Source organism: Rhinoraja longicauda, chromosome 3, assembly GCF_053455715.1.
Source record: "Rhinoraja longicauda isolate Sanriku21f chromosome 3, sRhiLon1.1, whole genome shotgun sequence".
NCBI lineage: Eukaryota > Metazoa > Chordata > Chondrichthyes > Rajiformes > Arhynchobatidae > Rhinoraja > Rhinoraja longicauda.
Window position 1 is genome coordinate 19,117,657 of NC_135955.1, and position 16,778 is coordinate 19,134,434.

The following is a 16,778-nucleotide window of genomic DNA, read 5'->3' on the forward strand; positions in this document are numbered from 1 at the left end:
GGAAGCAATTAGATTTTCTGTTTTCAGAAGTCACTGATTGCCAGAGATACCAGAATATAGTAAAAATTCACAGACCCAGAAAGAACCTGCTCGAAGCATTCTCCATTTAGGATGGACATACCACCAAGTGTAAGGAGCCATTATGACTGCAGTTGTAATCATCTCATTTTGCTCTATCTGTTATTAACATCTAGTTAGCCCAAAAGAGCTTGTGCAGGTAACTAGGAATATCTGAAAAGAAACATGGAAAATAGGGATGCATGGATAAGAACAAAACAAAGATGATAACCAATATGGCAAATTCTCAAAGACAAGGTATTGGTGAAGGTGACAGGCCAATACAGCAGATAAAGCTGAAGCAGATAAAGATGAAGCCGATAAAGATCTTTTCAAAAGAATACAAATAATCTGCAGGTGTTGGCTAATAAGCAGGGAGAAAAGCTCACATCTCAATAATGTGAGGTAATGACAACCTCCAATGTGAAAGAGATTAACCAGGTACCCTTGACATTCAATGGCATAAGAATCAGTCAGTTTCCCACCATCAGTATCTCAGGGGACACCAACTAGACTCTCAACTGGACCAACCAGCTAGGTACTGTGGCAACAAGAATATGTCAGAGCGCGGGTATCCTATCGTGAGTGATTCTCCTCTTGACATTCCAACGGGACAGGCATATTTAGGAACACAAAAGAACATTCTTCAGTTTCCCAGATGAGTTTAATTATAACAACACAGAAGAAGTACTCTTTGGTGACCCTCGGAGTATCCTTGACTGGACTGTGCTGACTTTACCTTGCACTAAACGTTATTCCCTTATCATGTATCTATACACTGTAAATGGCTCGATTGTGATCATGTATTGTCTTTCTGCTGATTGGATAGAATGCAACAAACGCTTTTCATGCACCTCTGTACACGTGACAATAAACTAAAATAAATACTAAATGAAACTTGACACCATTCAGAACAAAAAAGCTTGTTTGATTGATACCCTTTACACTATATTAAACGAAGGAAGGGTGGAGCCTTTCATCGGTCATTGTTGGCCAAGGGAGAGCTTATAATGAAGAGGCCGTTGTAACGAGCCCAGGTCAAAACATGGTCGTAGGGCCGGAGAGCAGTTGGAATCCCAGGAGGGGAGCAGTGAGAGAGGGTCTCATAGAACTCCCGTCGGAGAGGGTTGGAGAACTTCTTCCAGGTAGACATACCTTGATGAGATTTTGCAGTGGAGCAGTCCAAATGTGTCGAAAGGTAGAAAAGTGAAGTGTATCTAACTTTCCAGAAAAAATTGACACCATTCAGTACGATACAGAATATATTGCTTTAACTTTCAAAAATGTATGCTCAATTCATTTAATGAAAAATAATTGAAGACAATCCATAAGATGAGTTTCAAGGTCATTGTTCAGATAAAGGTTTTATTGAGTGCAATTTTAATGAGGATAAACTGTGTAAATGTAATTGGGCTTTAAGGAGAAAGTGTTAGTGTGCACTTTTGTAATTTTGCTATGTCTTTGAATTTTTTTTTCAAGTATGTTACACAGAGGGCAAGAAACAGAGGTATATTGTTTGTGAGAATTTTTCAGTTTGATAGGCTGCTCACTTAGTTTAATGACATATCAGTTGTGATGAAATATGTAGGAAGGAACTGCAGATGCTGGTTTACACTGAAGATAGACACAAAATGCTGGAGTAACTCAGTGGGACAGGCGTCATTTCTGGAGAAAAGGAATGTGAGATGTTTGAAGAAAGACCCAAAATGTCTCCCTTTCCTTCGCTCCGGAATGCTGCCTGTTCTGCTGGGTTACTCCAGTATTTTGTGTCTAGCTTCAGTTGTGATCAAGGTTCTTTGCCCTCAAACAACAACTCTGTTTCTCTTCCCACAGATGCTGACTGATCTGTTGAATGTTTCCAGCATTTTCTGTTTTTATATCAGATTTCCAGTATTTTTTGATTTTCAATTGGTGACATCATGCCTGCTGATCTCAAACTTGAACTCTTTTCTCCATATCGCAGGCAGATAAAATTTGAGGAAATAGATTTTGACTGATGGTAAAGGAGTTTATAGAGAATATGGGGACCTTTTTCACCCAGAGTGATAAAGAACTGGTACACACTGATAGTGTTTGAAGCTGACAGCATCTCAGGTGTCACGATTCGCTTGGGCATAGAAGGGCAAGGAATAATTCTGGGCGACGTGATTAATATGGAAAGGCGCCTACTGGTCAGGATGGATATGTTTGGCTCAAAGATGCATGATTTTTTTTACTCTAACTCTGCAACAGATACTTGTTAATCAGTGCTGATACTTTTTTATGAAGATGCTATTTTATGTTCTGCTCTTGTCGATATTGTGATTTGGACTAAATGTGCATAAATAGCTTGGAGGGTCTGAGATCCAGTCCCAAACCGAAATATTGTCTTTGACCTGTTTATTTCCCTCCATTTATGCTTCCGGACCCGCTGAGTTCCTCCAACACATTTGTTTTTTTAATTTTAGTTTGCTGTTTGCTCCTTTCATGACTGAGATTACAGGTCAACATGCAAAGCTCCAACTTTCATAGAAGGAATAAAACAGCAATGCCTATCTGGGAGGGTTGCTGGACATAGTGGTTGAAACTTCAATGCTTTTAAGGAGAAGTCTTTCATTTCTCTAACACCATTTCGGATCTCAAGGTGTCACAAAGTCCTTTACAGTCTATCATGTACATTTGCATTTACTGTTGCAGGGTGGACGTATGGAGGACAACATACACACAGCAAGGTCCAATAACCAGCAATGAAACAATTGATAAAGAAAAAACGAATTGTAGATGCCAGAAATCTGAAATGAAAACAGACAATCTTGGAGATATCCAGCAGATCAAGCAGCATCAGCAGAGGGAGAAAATAAAGTTTACATTTCAGGTCAATTACCCTTCACTGTAAATGAAGATGTGAGAAAACTGATGTCTTTTAATTCACAGTGAGAGGAAGGGTAGTGAAAACAATGAATAAACCAAGATTATCACTTGACATTGTTGCTTTTAATGGTATCCAAGAGAGGGAATGAATGCTTACTATTTAAACCTGATCTGATGGGAAGATAGCAAAAATGAATGAAGGCAATAGAGAAAAATTGGATGTGCAATGCAGAACATAGTTGTTGAAAATCTGATCAGCAATGAGATACAATTAGATTTCTGTTTTAGTGATCTTGTAAGGCCAAATATTGATGCCAGGCGTTAGGGAACTCTTTCTTGCCCTTCTTCAAAAGAGTAGCATAGGGTCTGCTGTATCCTCCTGAAAGGGCTATTCTGTCATCTGAAAAATGGCACTCTGCCCTCCCTAGATTTCTTGCTCAATTTTCACAAACTTCCTTCCCCAGAATAATAGTTGTTCCTGCTAAATGATCCATTCATTAATGAGGGTTTTTTATTTTCATTCAATCATTACATTGGGAATCTGTACCTTCTTGCCAATACTGTGTAACAAAGCTTTCCTTGAATCAAACCAGATCTTGCAATGCGTTCCAATGCTCGAAAATAAAACATATTTTAGGAAACACTGAATAATAAATTTATATTCAAGAGACCTTAGGAAATTACAAACTAGGCAGACATGGTGTGCCTTCAGTAGTCGTTCTCTGCTCCATTCTCTTCAGTGGTTTTATTGCCATCTGACATCAGGAATCAACCAGTGAGTAAAACGTCCACATTCCAAATTCCACCTATATTTGTGTTAAATTTCTGGTCCATTCTCAAGGAGCGCTGAGCCCAGGACTGTTCCCACAACTGTTTGAGTGCAGATACTCCAACATGAACCCATGCTGACATTCACGTAGACACTCATTTATTCCATTGTGGTTTTCACAGAATAATGTTCAGAGTTGTTAAATTTAAGGCCTCAGGTAAAAACAAAAATTTCAGGATTCTCTTTAAAATGCAATTTGACTTACTCAGTATTTAATCAGTAATTCCTTAATTAATGGAGTTTCTCTTTAAAGATTGAAAGAAGATTTGCTAGGGATATTCAAAATCATTATGGGTTAAGATCAAGTAAAAAGAGAAAAGCTGTTCTTATAAGTAGATCATTCAAAGAGAGTACTAAACATAATGTGTAGAAGATCTGATGGAGGAGGTAAAATAAATAATAATGCGAAAACTGGTTGTGATATGGACTCAATGTTTGTAACAACAATAGAAACAATGAATAATTAAGGGGATCTAAAGGATGGAGGAGGTAAAATAAATAATAATGCGAAAACTGGTTGTGATATGGACTCAATGTTTGTAACAGCAATAGAAACAATGAATAATCAAGGGGATCTAAAGGATTGAATGGCCACAAGGTAAAATAATTTGTGGGCAGGAGGAGCGGAGAATGGGATTAATTAGTTTGCTCAGTAAAGAGCTTCATTGGCAGCATGGACTCTCGAGTTGCAAGATTATCTCTACATGACACTATTGTTATCTAGTAAAGGGGAAAAGTTGGCAAATTAACTTAATTTTCTGAAAACTAGATTAGAAAATAATTAAAGGATTTTAATAATGCAAGCTATAGAAATGTTGAATAGTTAACAGACCAAAGACAATGTGAAATGATCCCAAATGTAAAACAATTGAGTAAAACATCAGCCCAGCTGTATATAAATGGATTGACTGCTTTCGTGTGAATGCTGATTGTAATATGTATGGCGTTTGATTCATGCGCATAGTTTGGATGCCACTGCAATAGAGTTCATATCGTGCAACTCATATCGTGCATTTACTTACTTTTTATGAAAAGAGTTGGAAATCATAAGGTTGAAATTAAAATGCAAATACTTTGGCTTAATATATTGTGCTCTTTCGTAACTGTCAGAAAACTTTCTGTTCAAAATGAGCCTACACACTACCATCAAGATTTTAGAAATAAGGTTTTAAAAAGTCGCCCCTCTGTGTGTAGGAGGAAACTACAGATACTGGTTTACTGTTTTGTTTTTGGCTTAAAAAAACCAATTTAAAACATTTGTCTCTTTCCACTTTACACACCTGTGATACTGAGTAAATACATAGACAAACTTCCCGTCTCAGCCTCGCTGCTCGAAGTGAAAATGCGTTCACTTTGGTGAATTACTGGTTGGTTTCTCCAGCAGTGTTGCAGAGGCGAGAGCTCAGCCCAGTCCAGCCCAGACCAGACCAGCCGCCGGATCCCAGAGTGTCCGTTGGGGGAGGCGGGGCCGCGCGGCTGCTGCAAAGTGTCGCGCGGCGGCGCGGGCCCACGTTACGGCTGGCGGGCAGTTTGAACGGTGGGAAACGGCAGAGTGGGAGCGGGAGGTGGTGCAGAGTTGGATGGGAGGGAGGTGTACAGTGAGTAAGGGAGGTGTGCAGTGAGCAAGGGTGGTGTGGAGTGAGCAAGGGTGGTGTACAGTGAGAGCGGGGGGGTGGTGCAGAGTGAGTAAGGGTGGTGCAGAGTGAGAGCGGGGGGTGGTGGTGCAGAGAATGAGTAAGGGTTGTTTGGAGGGAGCGGGGGGTGGTGCAGAGTGAGTAAGGGTGGTGCAGAGTGAGAGCGGGGGGTGGTGGTGCAGAGAATGAGTAAGGGTTGTTTGGAGGGAGCGGTGGGTGGTGCAGAGGGAGAGCGGGGATGGTGCAGAGTGGGGGTGGTGCAGAGTGGATGTGGTGCAGAGATGGGAGGGAGGGTGGTGCAGAGTGAATGAGGGAGGGGGATTTAGAGGGAGCGGGGGGTGCAGAGTGAGGGTGGCAGCGGTGCAGAGTGAGGTCTGTGTAGAGTAAGTGAGTGTGGGAGGGAGCAGCAGTTGGTGTAGAGAGGGCGGGTGGGAGCAGTAGTCGGTACAGAGTGAGCCCGTCGGAGCGACGCATTGTTGGGGTCGGTTTGTTTACCATCATCGGGGTCAGTTACCCAGGCAAATACCAATTCATCCCCTCCCCACCCGTGGACCATCTCCACCGTTCCCTGGCCCACGGTCGTCTTCCTTTTTTCAACCCCCACCTCCTTGTCGTTTTCTCGGTCTTTGGTCTAAAAATCGGTGGGAGGAGTGGGTCGAGAACGATTTCCCTTGGTGGTAGGTGTGTGTTTAGTATCGATAACATTACAATATCAGATTTTTTTTGATTGGGCAGTTTATGTATTAAAGTACAATCTGGGTGAAAAATAGAGCCCATCTTCATTATAGCAAAGCAAAAAGAGTTGCAAGGATACTCACTGAGCAAGTTATGAAAACTTGCACATTGTGCCTTTCTGTATCTGAGATGAAATGTACTACAATGAGAGTAATTACAAAGTGGAACATGTTTCCATTACTGGAATAGGAAGTTCAGTCAGATGGTAACCAATCTAACACCGTTCAACTCGCCTTCCTTGCTTACATATCCCTCCATATATTAAAAATCTATCAGACTGGAAATTAACATTTGACCTCAAGTCTAACTTTTGAGGAAGTTGTGTGGAAGAGTTAATTTGGTATTTATTGCCCATCCTAAATTGCCATTGTGGAAGACTGGGCAGTCAACTTGTGGAGCTGCTGCAAACTTCCAGTGAAAAGACTCCCATGATGTTGTAGGATCGGAAATTTAGATGGAATGATGAGGGTCAGGATTCAATCAAGTGAGAAAAAAATAAAGTGGAGGAGTTCAATGGGTCAGGCAGCATCTGCGAATGAATGAGAAATTTTTGGATCAAGACCCTTCAGACACAAAACAATGTGTCCAGCTCTCTCCACAGATGCTGACTGATCAGCTGATTTCTTCTATTTTGTGTTTTGATCAAGATTGCAGTATCTGCTGGCACGAGGAACTACGTAAGATGGTTTACAAAAAGGCACAAAGTGCTGGAGTAACGCAGCTGGTCAGGCAGCATCTCTGGCGAGTATGGATGGGTGAAGTTTAGGGCTGGGATCTTTCTTCAAATTGATTATAGTTGGGGTGGAAAAGGTGGGGGCAAGATAAAGTCTGGCAAGTTATAGGCGGATACAGGTAAGGAAAGTTTTTAATTGGCAGACTGTTGAACAAAGGCCAGAGATGAAAGAGCAATGTTTATAATGGAAGAAGAGGTGCAAATTATGTTCATACAGTTAGGTTGTATGCTGCCCAACTCGAATACGAGGTGCTGTTCCTTCAGCTTGCGTGTGGCCACTCTGGCAATAAAGGTGGCTGTGGTTTTGAAATCTTGAATAATGTTAAAAATCTTGCTTAGGATGTTAATTTTATTTTCCCTTTTTGAAGCAGTGCTTCACTAACATGGCTTCAAAACAACATGACTCAGCTACACTGCTGGAGGAACAAGTGCGGAAACTGTCAGAAGAACTTGCTCAGTGTCAGGTGGGTTTTCTCTGTGTTGGATTGAAGTTTTTCAACTGCATCTTTGCAGTTGACCTCTGTTGTCCACTGGGGAATGAGACGTTAGGCTGTATTGATTTAAAACTCGAGTGTAGCATTAATGACAGCAGAATGGGCTAATTCTGGTTCTTGGAGCCATAGACCTGTACAGCATGGAAACAGTGCTTTCTGCCCACTTGCCCATACTGACCGAGTTGGTATATTGGGATAATCAAGTTTGCTTGCATTTGCCGACAGTCCTCTAAACCTCTAATTGCTTTGTAATTCATTGGGAAACAATGCATGTGAACATGAGAAATGGTGTACCTGGAATTTTAAAAAAACAGTTTATTACAATTGTTTATTTCATAAGTGCAGGCTGTTCTATTTCATTTAACCCAGAGCCATGCAGTCTTGTGAAGAGTATTTTCTCAGATATTGTAATTGAAGCACTGTTGTAAAGAAATAATATTGTACATGTTTATGGAATGGTACCTGTAAACGGATAGCCTTTTGAGGAAAGTTTAGATATGGATTAGTAAGCAAAGACAGAAAGGGTCTGGAGTCTGGTTTCTGTTTTAAGGAGACTCAGTGGATGTGGTTTACCTGGATATTAAGAAGACCTTTAATAAGGTCAAGTCAAGTCAAGTCAATTTATTTGTATAGCACATTTAAAAACAACCCACGTTGACCAAAGTGCTGCACATCTGACTAGGAAAAAAAAGAAACATACAGTGGCGGGCAGCCAAAACACAACGGCGCGGCCATCTTGAACAAAATGTTAATTCAATCACCCACAGTCCAACAATAAAAGCACTAAACAGGCACCCAAATTACCCAACCCCAAAAAACCCCCCAAAACACAGTCCAACAATAAAAGCATTAAATAGGCATTCAAATCACACACCCCAAAACCCCCAAAAACACAGTCCAACAATAAAAGCATCAAACAGGCACTCAAACCACCCAACCCCAAAAACACACAAAAAAGAAACATCCATCAAAGAAACATCCATCACAGTGAGTCTCCTCCAGTCCTCTCTCTCCTCACTGTGATGGAAGGCCACAATGTCTTTCCCTTCTCCTGCTGTCCTCGCCCGCAGTCAGATTGTTGTGGTTGGAGGCCGCACCGGACGGTCCACAGCGGGCCAAGCCCAAGGCGCGTCGCGTCGCAGCCGCTCCCGCAGCCTCCGAAGACGGCCGGCTCCGCCGATGATAAGTCCGATCCGGGGCGGGCGAACACGCTGCTGCTGCCGCTGTTGCTGCACGTCGGGCGGTCGTGGCTCCCGACATTGAAGCCCCCGCCCAGCAGAGAAATATCCCGCGGCCTATCTTAGGCCGCGCCGGACGGTGAAATGTCCGCGCCCCAAGCCCCGCGATCCGGGGCGGGCGAACACGCTGCCGCTGCCGGAGCTCCCGATGTCGGCATCCACGCGGCCCGAGCCTAAGGCGAGTCGCAGTCGCAGCCGCTCCCGCAGCCTCCGAAGACGGCCGGCTCCGGTGGTGGTAAGTCCGTTCCGCGGGCTCTGCGAACCAGAGCCCTGGAGGCCGACAGCTCCAGGAGTTGGGCCGATGGTAGGCCGCAGCAGGAATGGAGACACGGCCCAGAAAACAAAGGTCGGGTCTCCGTTCTGAAGGGACATCTATTTACAGTGTTAGTTTCCCCCTCCCCCCCACATACACACATAGTACACAAACACAAAAACACCACATCACAACTACAATTAAGACCAAAAAAAAACAACAAAAACACAAAGACAAATGGACTGCAGGTGAGCGGCAGCTGCTAGGGCAGTGCCGCCATTTTGCCACACGTGAAGCTGTTAAAGAAGATAAGAGTCCATAGTATGAGAGGGAAGTTACATGCATGGATAGCAGGTTGGCTGGATGGCAGAAGGCAAAGAATGGTAATAAAGGGGGCCTTTTCTGGTTGGTTGACAGTGACTAGTGGTGTTCCACAGGGGTCAGTGCTGGGGCCACGACTCTTCATGAAGTATATCAATGAGTTGGGCAAGGGAATTGTAGGCTTTGTGGCCAAGTTTGCAGGTGATATGAAGATAGGTGGAGGGGCAGGTAGTTTAGAGAAAATAGGAACTCCGCAGAAGGAATTGGACAGGTTGGGAGAGTGGTCTGAGAAGTGGCAGATGGAATATAGCGTTGCAAAGTATGGAGTCATGCATTATGGTAGTAGGAATAAAGGCGTAGACTATTTTCTAATTGGGGAAAGATTTCGGAAATCGGAGGTGCAAAGGGACTTGGGACTGCTGGTGCAAGATTCCCCAAGAAATAATTTGCAAGTCGAATCAGTTGTAAGGAAGACAAATGCATTTATTTCGAGAGGGCTAGAATACAAAAAGAGGGATGTAATGCTGAGACTTTATAAGACACTGGTCAGACCGCGTTTGAAGTATTGTGAGCAGTTTTGGGTCCCATATCTGAGGAAGATGTAGCATTGGAGAGGGTCCAGAGGAGAATGATCTCGGGGATGATTTTGTTAACATATGAGCGTTTGAAGGCATTGGGCCTGTACTTGCTGGAATTTAGAAGGATGAGGGGGGACCTTATTGAAACTTACCAAATAGTGATAGGCCTGGATAGAGTGAATGTGGAGATGATGTTTCCACTCGGAGAATCTAAGACCAGAGGCCATAGTCTCGGAATAAAAGGACGTATCTTTAGAAAGATGCGGAATTTCTTCAGTCAGAGGGTGGTGAATCTGGAATTCATTGCCACAGACGGTTGTGGAGGCCAAGTCCAATGAATATTTTTAAGGCTAAGATTGACAGATTCTTGATTAATAAGGGTGTCAGGGGTTATGGGAAGAAAGCAGGAAAAAGGGGACGAGAGGGAAAGATCGATCAGCTATGTTTGAATGGCAGAGTAGGCTTGATGAGCCGAACGGCCTAATTCTGCTCCTAGAACTTATGGACATAAAATCTGTAAATGGTGCGATGCGATGCAAAGCATTAGTCATAAAATTATACTGCACGCAATTGGGCTCTTTGGATCAAGCTGTCTATTCTGACCATGTTGTCTATGTAAGTTAGTTGCGGGCAAGTTGTGTATGCTTAAACTTAGGAAGTCAAGACGACTTCCAGTGTCCTTGAGGACTACACCCGTGCAGGCTGTGTCCAGCTGCAGCTCGTTGCAGACCACGTAAGGGAACTGGAACAACAGCTGGATGACATCCGGATCGTTGAGACACTGAGGTCGTCATAGATTGGAGTTACAGTGAGTGGTCACACCTAAGGAAGAGGCAGACGCTTATTGCTCCACCCCTCGCCATTACTTTGGCAAATCCGAACACTCAGCTATGTTGCTTCATCCTGCCTAGAGGTAGCGACTGAACAGTGCTATCCCCAACGGTGAGGACTGGGATCCGGTGCAAGAGTAAGGCCGATGAGAGTCTGGAAGTTGGTAGGGAAGGTGATGAAAGCAAGTTCAGTTGACGGGAACGTGGCAGGGAGCGAGGCTGCTGTTGGTTTAAGTTGCATTCATTTCAATGCATGAGACCTAAAGGCAGATGGCCCCAAGACATGGATAGGTATTTGTGACTGACATTATAGCCCTTGCAGAAAACTAGATAAGGAAGGGACAGGACTGGCACGGTGGCACAGTGGTTGAGTCGCTGCCTTACAGAGCCAGGGACCCGGGTTCGTTCCTGACCCTAGGTACTGTCTGTACAGAGTTTGTGCGTTCTTCCCGTGACCTGCCTGGGTTTTCTCCAGGATCTCCAGTTTCCTCCCACACTCAAAAGACATATAGGCTTGTAGGTTAATAGGCTTGGTATAAATGTAAAATCGGCCCTAGTGTGTAGGATAGTGTTAATGTGCGGGGATCGCTGATCGGCGGAGACTTGGTGGGCCGAAGGGCTTGTATCCGCGCTGTATCTCTAAACTAAACAAAAACAAACTTAAAATATTCCAGGGTGCAGGAGCTACCAACCAGGTGGGGGTGAAAGAGGAGGGGGAAATTGTTTTTTTGATTGAGGTGGGGATAAAATAGGGGGTGTTCTTTATTGATTAAGGAGAATTTCACGGCAATCGTCTGAGATGGCATTACTGATGGTTCGTCCACTGAGGCTATATGAGTGAAGATGAGAAATAAAAAGGGGATGATAACCTTGTTGGGAGTGTACTGAATGTTCCCAAATAGTCAAGAATTGCGAGCAAATATGCCAGGAAATTGCAGGCAGCTGCACGATTAATGGGGTAGTCATAGTAGGGGTTTTTAACTTTCCCAATGTAGACTGGTTGTGCCACAGTGCCAAAGATTTTGATGGGTGGAATTTGTCAAATGTGATCAGGAAAGTTTCCATAATACGTAGAATGCCCTACAAGGGAGAGGAAAAGCCTTGTCCTATTTTTTAGCAAATTGGGACAGGCAAGTGCTGAAGTGTCCGTTGGCAAGCCCTTTGGGACCAGTGACCACTTTTAAAATAGCTATGGATAAGGACAGGGTGCGCTCACAAGTTAAAATTTCAAATTGGGTCAAGGCCATCCTTGATGGTATTAGATATGTACTTGCCAAACTTGATTGCAGTAGGATGCTAGCAGGCAAAAGGTCGTCTGGAAAATGGGATGCTTTTAGGAGAGTGGTGAGAGTTCAAGGCATGCATGTTCCTGTTAGAGTGAAGGGGAGGGCAGCTGGAAGTTAAGATCCCTGCATGATAAGAAATTGAGGCTCTGGTCAGGATAAAGTTGGCATGGGCCAGGAAAAGCAGCCGGGATCATGTGTCTCCCTGGACGAGTTTAGGGGACTGAGGTGTATACTTCAGAAAGAAATCATGAGCCAAAATGGGGAGGGGGGGGAAAGAGTACTATTAAGGAAAATTCAAAGAGATTTTATGTATATTAAGTGAAAGAGGGTAATTAGAAAGAAAATAGGGCACCCTCAAAAACCAAAGCGGTCATCGATGTCTTAGAAAAGCAACGAGTATTTCTCTCCTGTATTTACCATGGAGAAAAGCATGAAGGCTAGGGAGCTTGGAACAGTTCATGGAGATGTCTGAGGATAGTCCGTATTGCAGTCAAAGAGGTACTAGACATCCTAGCGTGTTTGAAGATGGATAAATCTCCCGAGCCTGATCAGATATTTCCAGAGGACGCTGTGGGAAGCTAGAAGAAAATTGTAGGAGCTCTGGCTGTGATAAATGAATAAAATGTAATAATCTCCCTTTTCTTGAACTCTCTGTCTCCATCACAGAAGACAGACTATTGACTGACGTCTACTGTAAACCTACTGACTCCCACTGTTATCTTGACTACACTTCGTCCCTTCCTCCTGCCTTTTGCAAAAATGCTTTCCCCTTTATCAATTTCTCTGTCTCCGCCACATCTGCTACAGAGATGTGACTCCATACAGGGACACCTGAGATGTCTTTCTTTGGCAAACCTGCCCCCCCCCCCCCCATCCCCTGCAGGCACAGGAGTTGTAACATCTGTCCTTATACCTCCTTCCTTAACTCCATCCAGGAATTCCAGCAGTCCTTCTAGATGAGACAGAAGTTCACATTCGCCTCTTAAATACTCCTCTACTGCATCTGGTGGTTCCAATGTGGCCTCCTGTACATTGGTGAGACCAAGCGTAGACTCGGCAACTGCTTTGCTAAACACTAGCGCTCAGTGAACCAAAGCCTACTGGATCTCCTGGTTGCTAACCACTTTAACTCAGCTTCCCATACTGACCTTTTTGTCCTGGGCCGCCTCCCTTGCCAGAGTGAGGACTTGCGCAAATTGGAGGAACAGCACCTTTTGTTTTGGGGGGGTAGTTTTCAACCCAACGGGTATGAACAGTGAATTCTACACTTTTAGGTAACTTCTACATACACCTTCCTTCCACTCTCCTTTTCCTCCCCCCCCCACCCCCCCACCCCCCCCCAACTCCCTTCCCTGAATGATGGCTGACCTTGCACCAGCTTTACCCCTCTCCACAGATGATAGTTTTGGAATCTCAAGCTATCTTGGCGCTGCAAACGGTCTGTTTCAGAAGGTTTTTTCTTTGTCCCACATTTACACCGCTATAAGTTTTGCACATCTTGCATAGCTGATGAATAGAGAAGGGGTCGAGTGAGATGGTGTTGAGATAGCTAGGGGTTGTCAATGTGTGTGATTAGAAACAGAGAGAGTGAGAGGAGAGAGAGAGAGAGAGAGAGAGAGAGAGAGAGAGAGAGAGAGAGAGAGAGAGTGAGAGAGAGAGAGAGAGAGAGAGAGAGAGAGAGTGAGAGATGAGAGAGAGGAGAGAGAGAGAGAGAGAGAGTTGAGAGAGAGTGAGAGAGAAGTGTGAGTGAGAGAGAGAGAGATGAGAGAGAGAGAGAGGAGAGAGAGAGAGAGATGAGAGAGTGAGAGTAGAGAGAGAGAGAGAGAGAGAGAGAGAGAGAGGGAGAGAGAGAGGAGAGAGGTAGGGTGGGTGGGTGGGAGGGAGGGAGGTAGGGAGGGAGGGAGGGAGGGAGGTGTTGTTAGTGCAGGCTGGTTGAGTTATAAGATCTATAATCTGTCTAGGACATGGTAACAGTTGTGCTGAAGGAGTGCTGATTGGCCAAGTATTTAATGTGTAAGCAGAGTTTGAGTGGCAAGTTATCTAATGGGAGTTTGTGCGTTCTTCCCGTGACCTGCGTGGATTTTCTCCGCTTTCCTCCCATCTCCAATAACATGCAGGTTTGTAGGTTAATTGGCATGGTATGGTTGTGTATTGTCCCCAGTGAATGTGGGATAACATAAGTCTGTGGGTATCGCTGATTGGCGCGGGCTCGGTGGGCTGAAAGGCCTGTTTTCGCACTGTATCTCTAAACCAAACTAAAGAGAAATGATTAGATCGCTCTCATTGTATACTTTCATTTTCTGTTCATGGACTACTTGACTTGTTTAAAGAAACTTTTGGTGTAAGTGTAACAAAAATTGAGGACCTGTAAATGTTACATGCTGTAATGATGCAAGAATGGATCTAGGATTAATGTGAGGGGGTTTTGATCCCATTACATTTTGTATACATATTCTGTATTTAGAATCAATTTAAATAACTTTAGACTGTAGAGCTACAGCGTGGATACAGGCCCTTCGGCCCAATGAGTCTACACCGATCACTCCATATACTAGTACTATCCTACACACTAGGGACAATTTTCAATTTACAGAAGCCCATTAACCTGCAAACCTGTACCTCTTTGGAGTGTGGTAGGAAACTGGAGCACCTGGAGCAAACCCACGCGGTCACAGGGAGAGGGTAGAAACTCAGAACAGACAGCACCCATAGTCAGGATTGAATCTGGGTCTCTGGCACTGTAAGACAGCAACTCTACTGCTGCGCCAGTGTGCCTCCCCAAAAAATATGAAAGCAAATATATTTGCTTTATAAAAGCAAATTATTTTGATCACTAATCGTAGTTCTTTTGGCTATGATGAAGTGACATTGTGGTGATTTAATTTCAAAGGTTTTGAGCAATGGTGCATGAAGCTTGGTTGTGGTTAAATTTCATCTTTAACTTTTCAAATTGATGCATTAATGTATTCTTTCACTGTTTTTTAGTGTACTAAGTTCTTAAGTTCTTCTGGATGTATTCTTAAAATTGTAGCAGTGGTATAAAATTGCAAAAATGTACAATCACTTTCTCAGTAACGTGGCAACGTTTTAACCTTAAGAATAATTTTTGGTAATATTTACAGTCACAATCTTTAATTGATGACACAGTTGAATTTAAATGAAGTCTTTTTACAACTTGGCAAATTAATTCATCACTCTTGTTGACTCTTCCTGTCAGATACTTTGTCTCAGGTGATGTGCATGCTGGAATATTGCTTCTGCAAGACCACTAATTGGCTTCATTGTTGGAATCTCTCACTTCTACTGGCAACACTGCCAAATTAAGTATTAATCTTTGGCATCAGTGTAGTGTAACCAATATTAAAATTCTAATTTTATTAGCAAATGTCCAGTTCTGGAATAGAGCCATTCTTTAGTAGGCTGATGGTTCAAAGGTAAAAATAACATTTGCTTGTGTTTGAAGTATACTAATCACCAAAATTTGCAGGCAATAACTAGTTTGCAAAAAAACATTTCTGTTCAATTGGGATTGTTTTACTTTGCGGAGGTTGATTCTTTCGCAGTTGTCAAATTACAGTGAGAAAGTCTTGTGTAATGCAAAACTAGCTCTCCATCACAACATTCTTTTTTTATTAAAATGCAGCATGCTGTTTGAGGAATAAGAGTCTGCAGTATTCATGATTTGGATAAACTGTTTATCTTCATTTCCTTGCATAATCCAAGTTTTTATGGCTTATTATTTCCATTAAAAGTATTCTACACAAACTCCCTGAAATCTTTATTACTCATGCCAAACATTTATGTATTTTGACTCCTTGAGTCATGCACCTTTTTAAAGGAAAATTAGATCATGTGAAGGAGGAATTTCATGTGTGGTCTTTTGTGGATATGGCCTCTCTGCCCTGTGGGTCGGCTGAAGGACCATGCACCTGCACTCCAAGATCCCTCTGCTCTACAACACTACCCAGCCCCCTGCAATTCCCTATGTAGGTTTTATTTTGGTTAGACTTCCCAAAATGCAACACCTCGCATTTCTCCATATTAAATTCCCTAAACCATTTCACAGCCCACCTGCTCAACCGATCAAGGTTCTGCTGCAATTTTTGACAACCATCTTCACTATCTATAATACCACCTGCTTTAGTGTTATCTGCAAACTTGCTAATCATGCTTTGTATGTTCTCATCCAAATCATTGATATAGATGACAAACAACAATGGGCTCAGCACCGACTATTGAGGCACATCACTAGTCACAGACTTCCAGTTTGAAAAACTACCTTCACCCTCTGCTTCCTTCCTTGAAGCCAATTTTCTATCCAGTCGGCTATCTCTTCTTGGATCCCATGCAGTCTAACCTTTCAGAGTAGCCTCCGGAACCTTGTCAAATGCCATGCTGAAATCCATATATGCAACGTTTAGAACTCTGCCCTCATTAACCTTTTTGGTTACCTCTTCAAAAATACTCAATCAGATTTGTGAGACACTATCTCCCATGTTCAAAACCGCATTGACAATCCGTAACCTGCCATTGTCCATCGAAATGCACATTTATCTTATTTCTCAGAATACTCACTGGTAACCGTCCGACCACAGATGTTAGACTCGCTGGCCAATCGTTCCTAAGGCTTTTCCCTGCAGCCCTTCTTAAATAGAGGCACAATATTTGCCATCCTCCACTCTTCTGGCACCTCACAAATGACTCATAAATCTCAGCCAGGACACCTGCAATTTCCACTCTAGCTTCCTACAGTGTCCTCTGATATTGATATATCTGATCAGGTCCAGATTTGTCTACCATCATACACATTAGGATCTTGACCATCTATAATAATGCATTATTATTATTATTATTATCTCTTCAACTAATACTGACTCCCCTCAAGACACTTCCATTGACTGCCCCAACTTCCCCGATCCTCATGTCTTTCTCCACGGTAA

At 43.2% G+C, this 16,778-nt stretch overlaps 1 protein-coding gene across 2 annotated transcripts in view; it reads left to right on the plus strand.

The window, feature by feature from the left end:
• Window positions 1-5,776: 5,776 nt before the first annotated feature.
• Window positions 5,777-16,778, plus strand: part of cntln (centlein, centrosomal protein) — a 354,488-nt gene continuing 343,486 nt past the window's right edge. For both annotated transcript variants that reach the window (XM_078396868.1, XM_078396869.1), the window contains exons 1-2: window positions 5,777-6,047; window positions 7,207-7,302. In XM_078396868.1, the coding sequence (XP_078252994.1) occupies window positions 7,222-7,302 (81 nt within the window). In that variant the 5' untranslated portion in view covers window positions 5,777-6,047; window positions 7,207-7,221. The remainder of the gene's footprint in view (window positions 6,048-7,206; window positions 7,303-16,778) is intronic.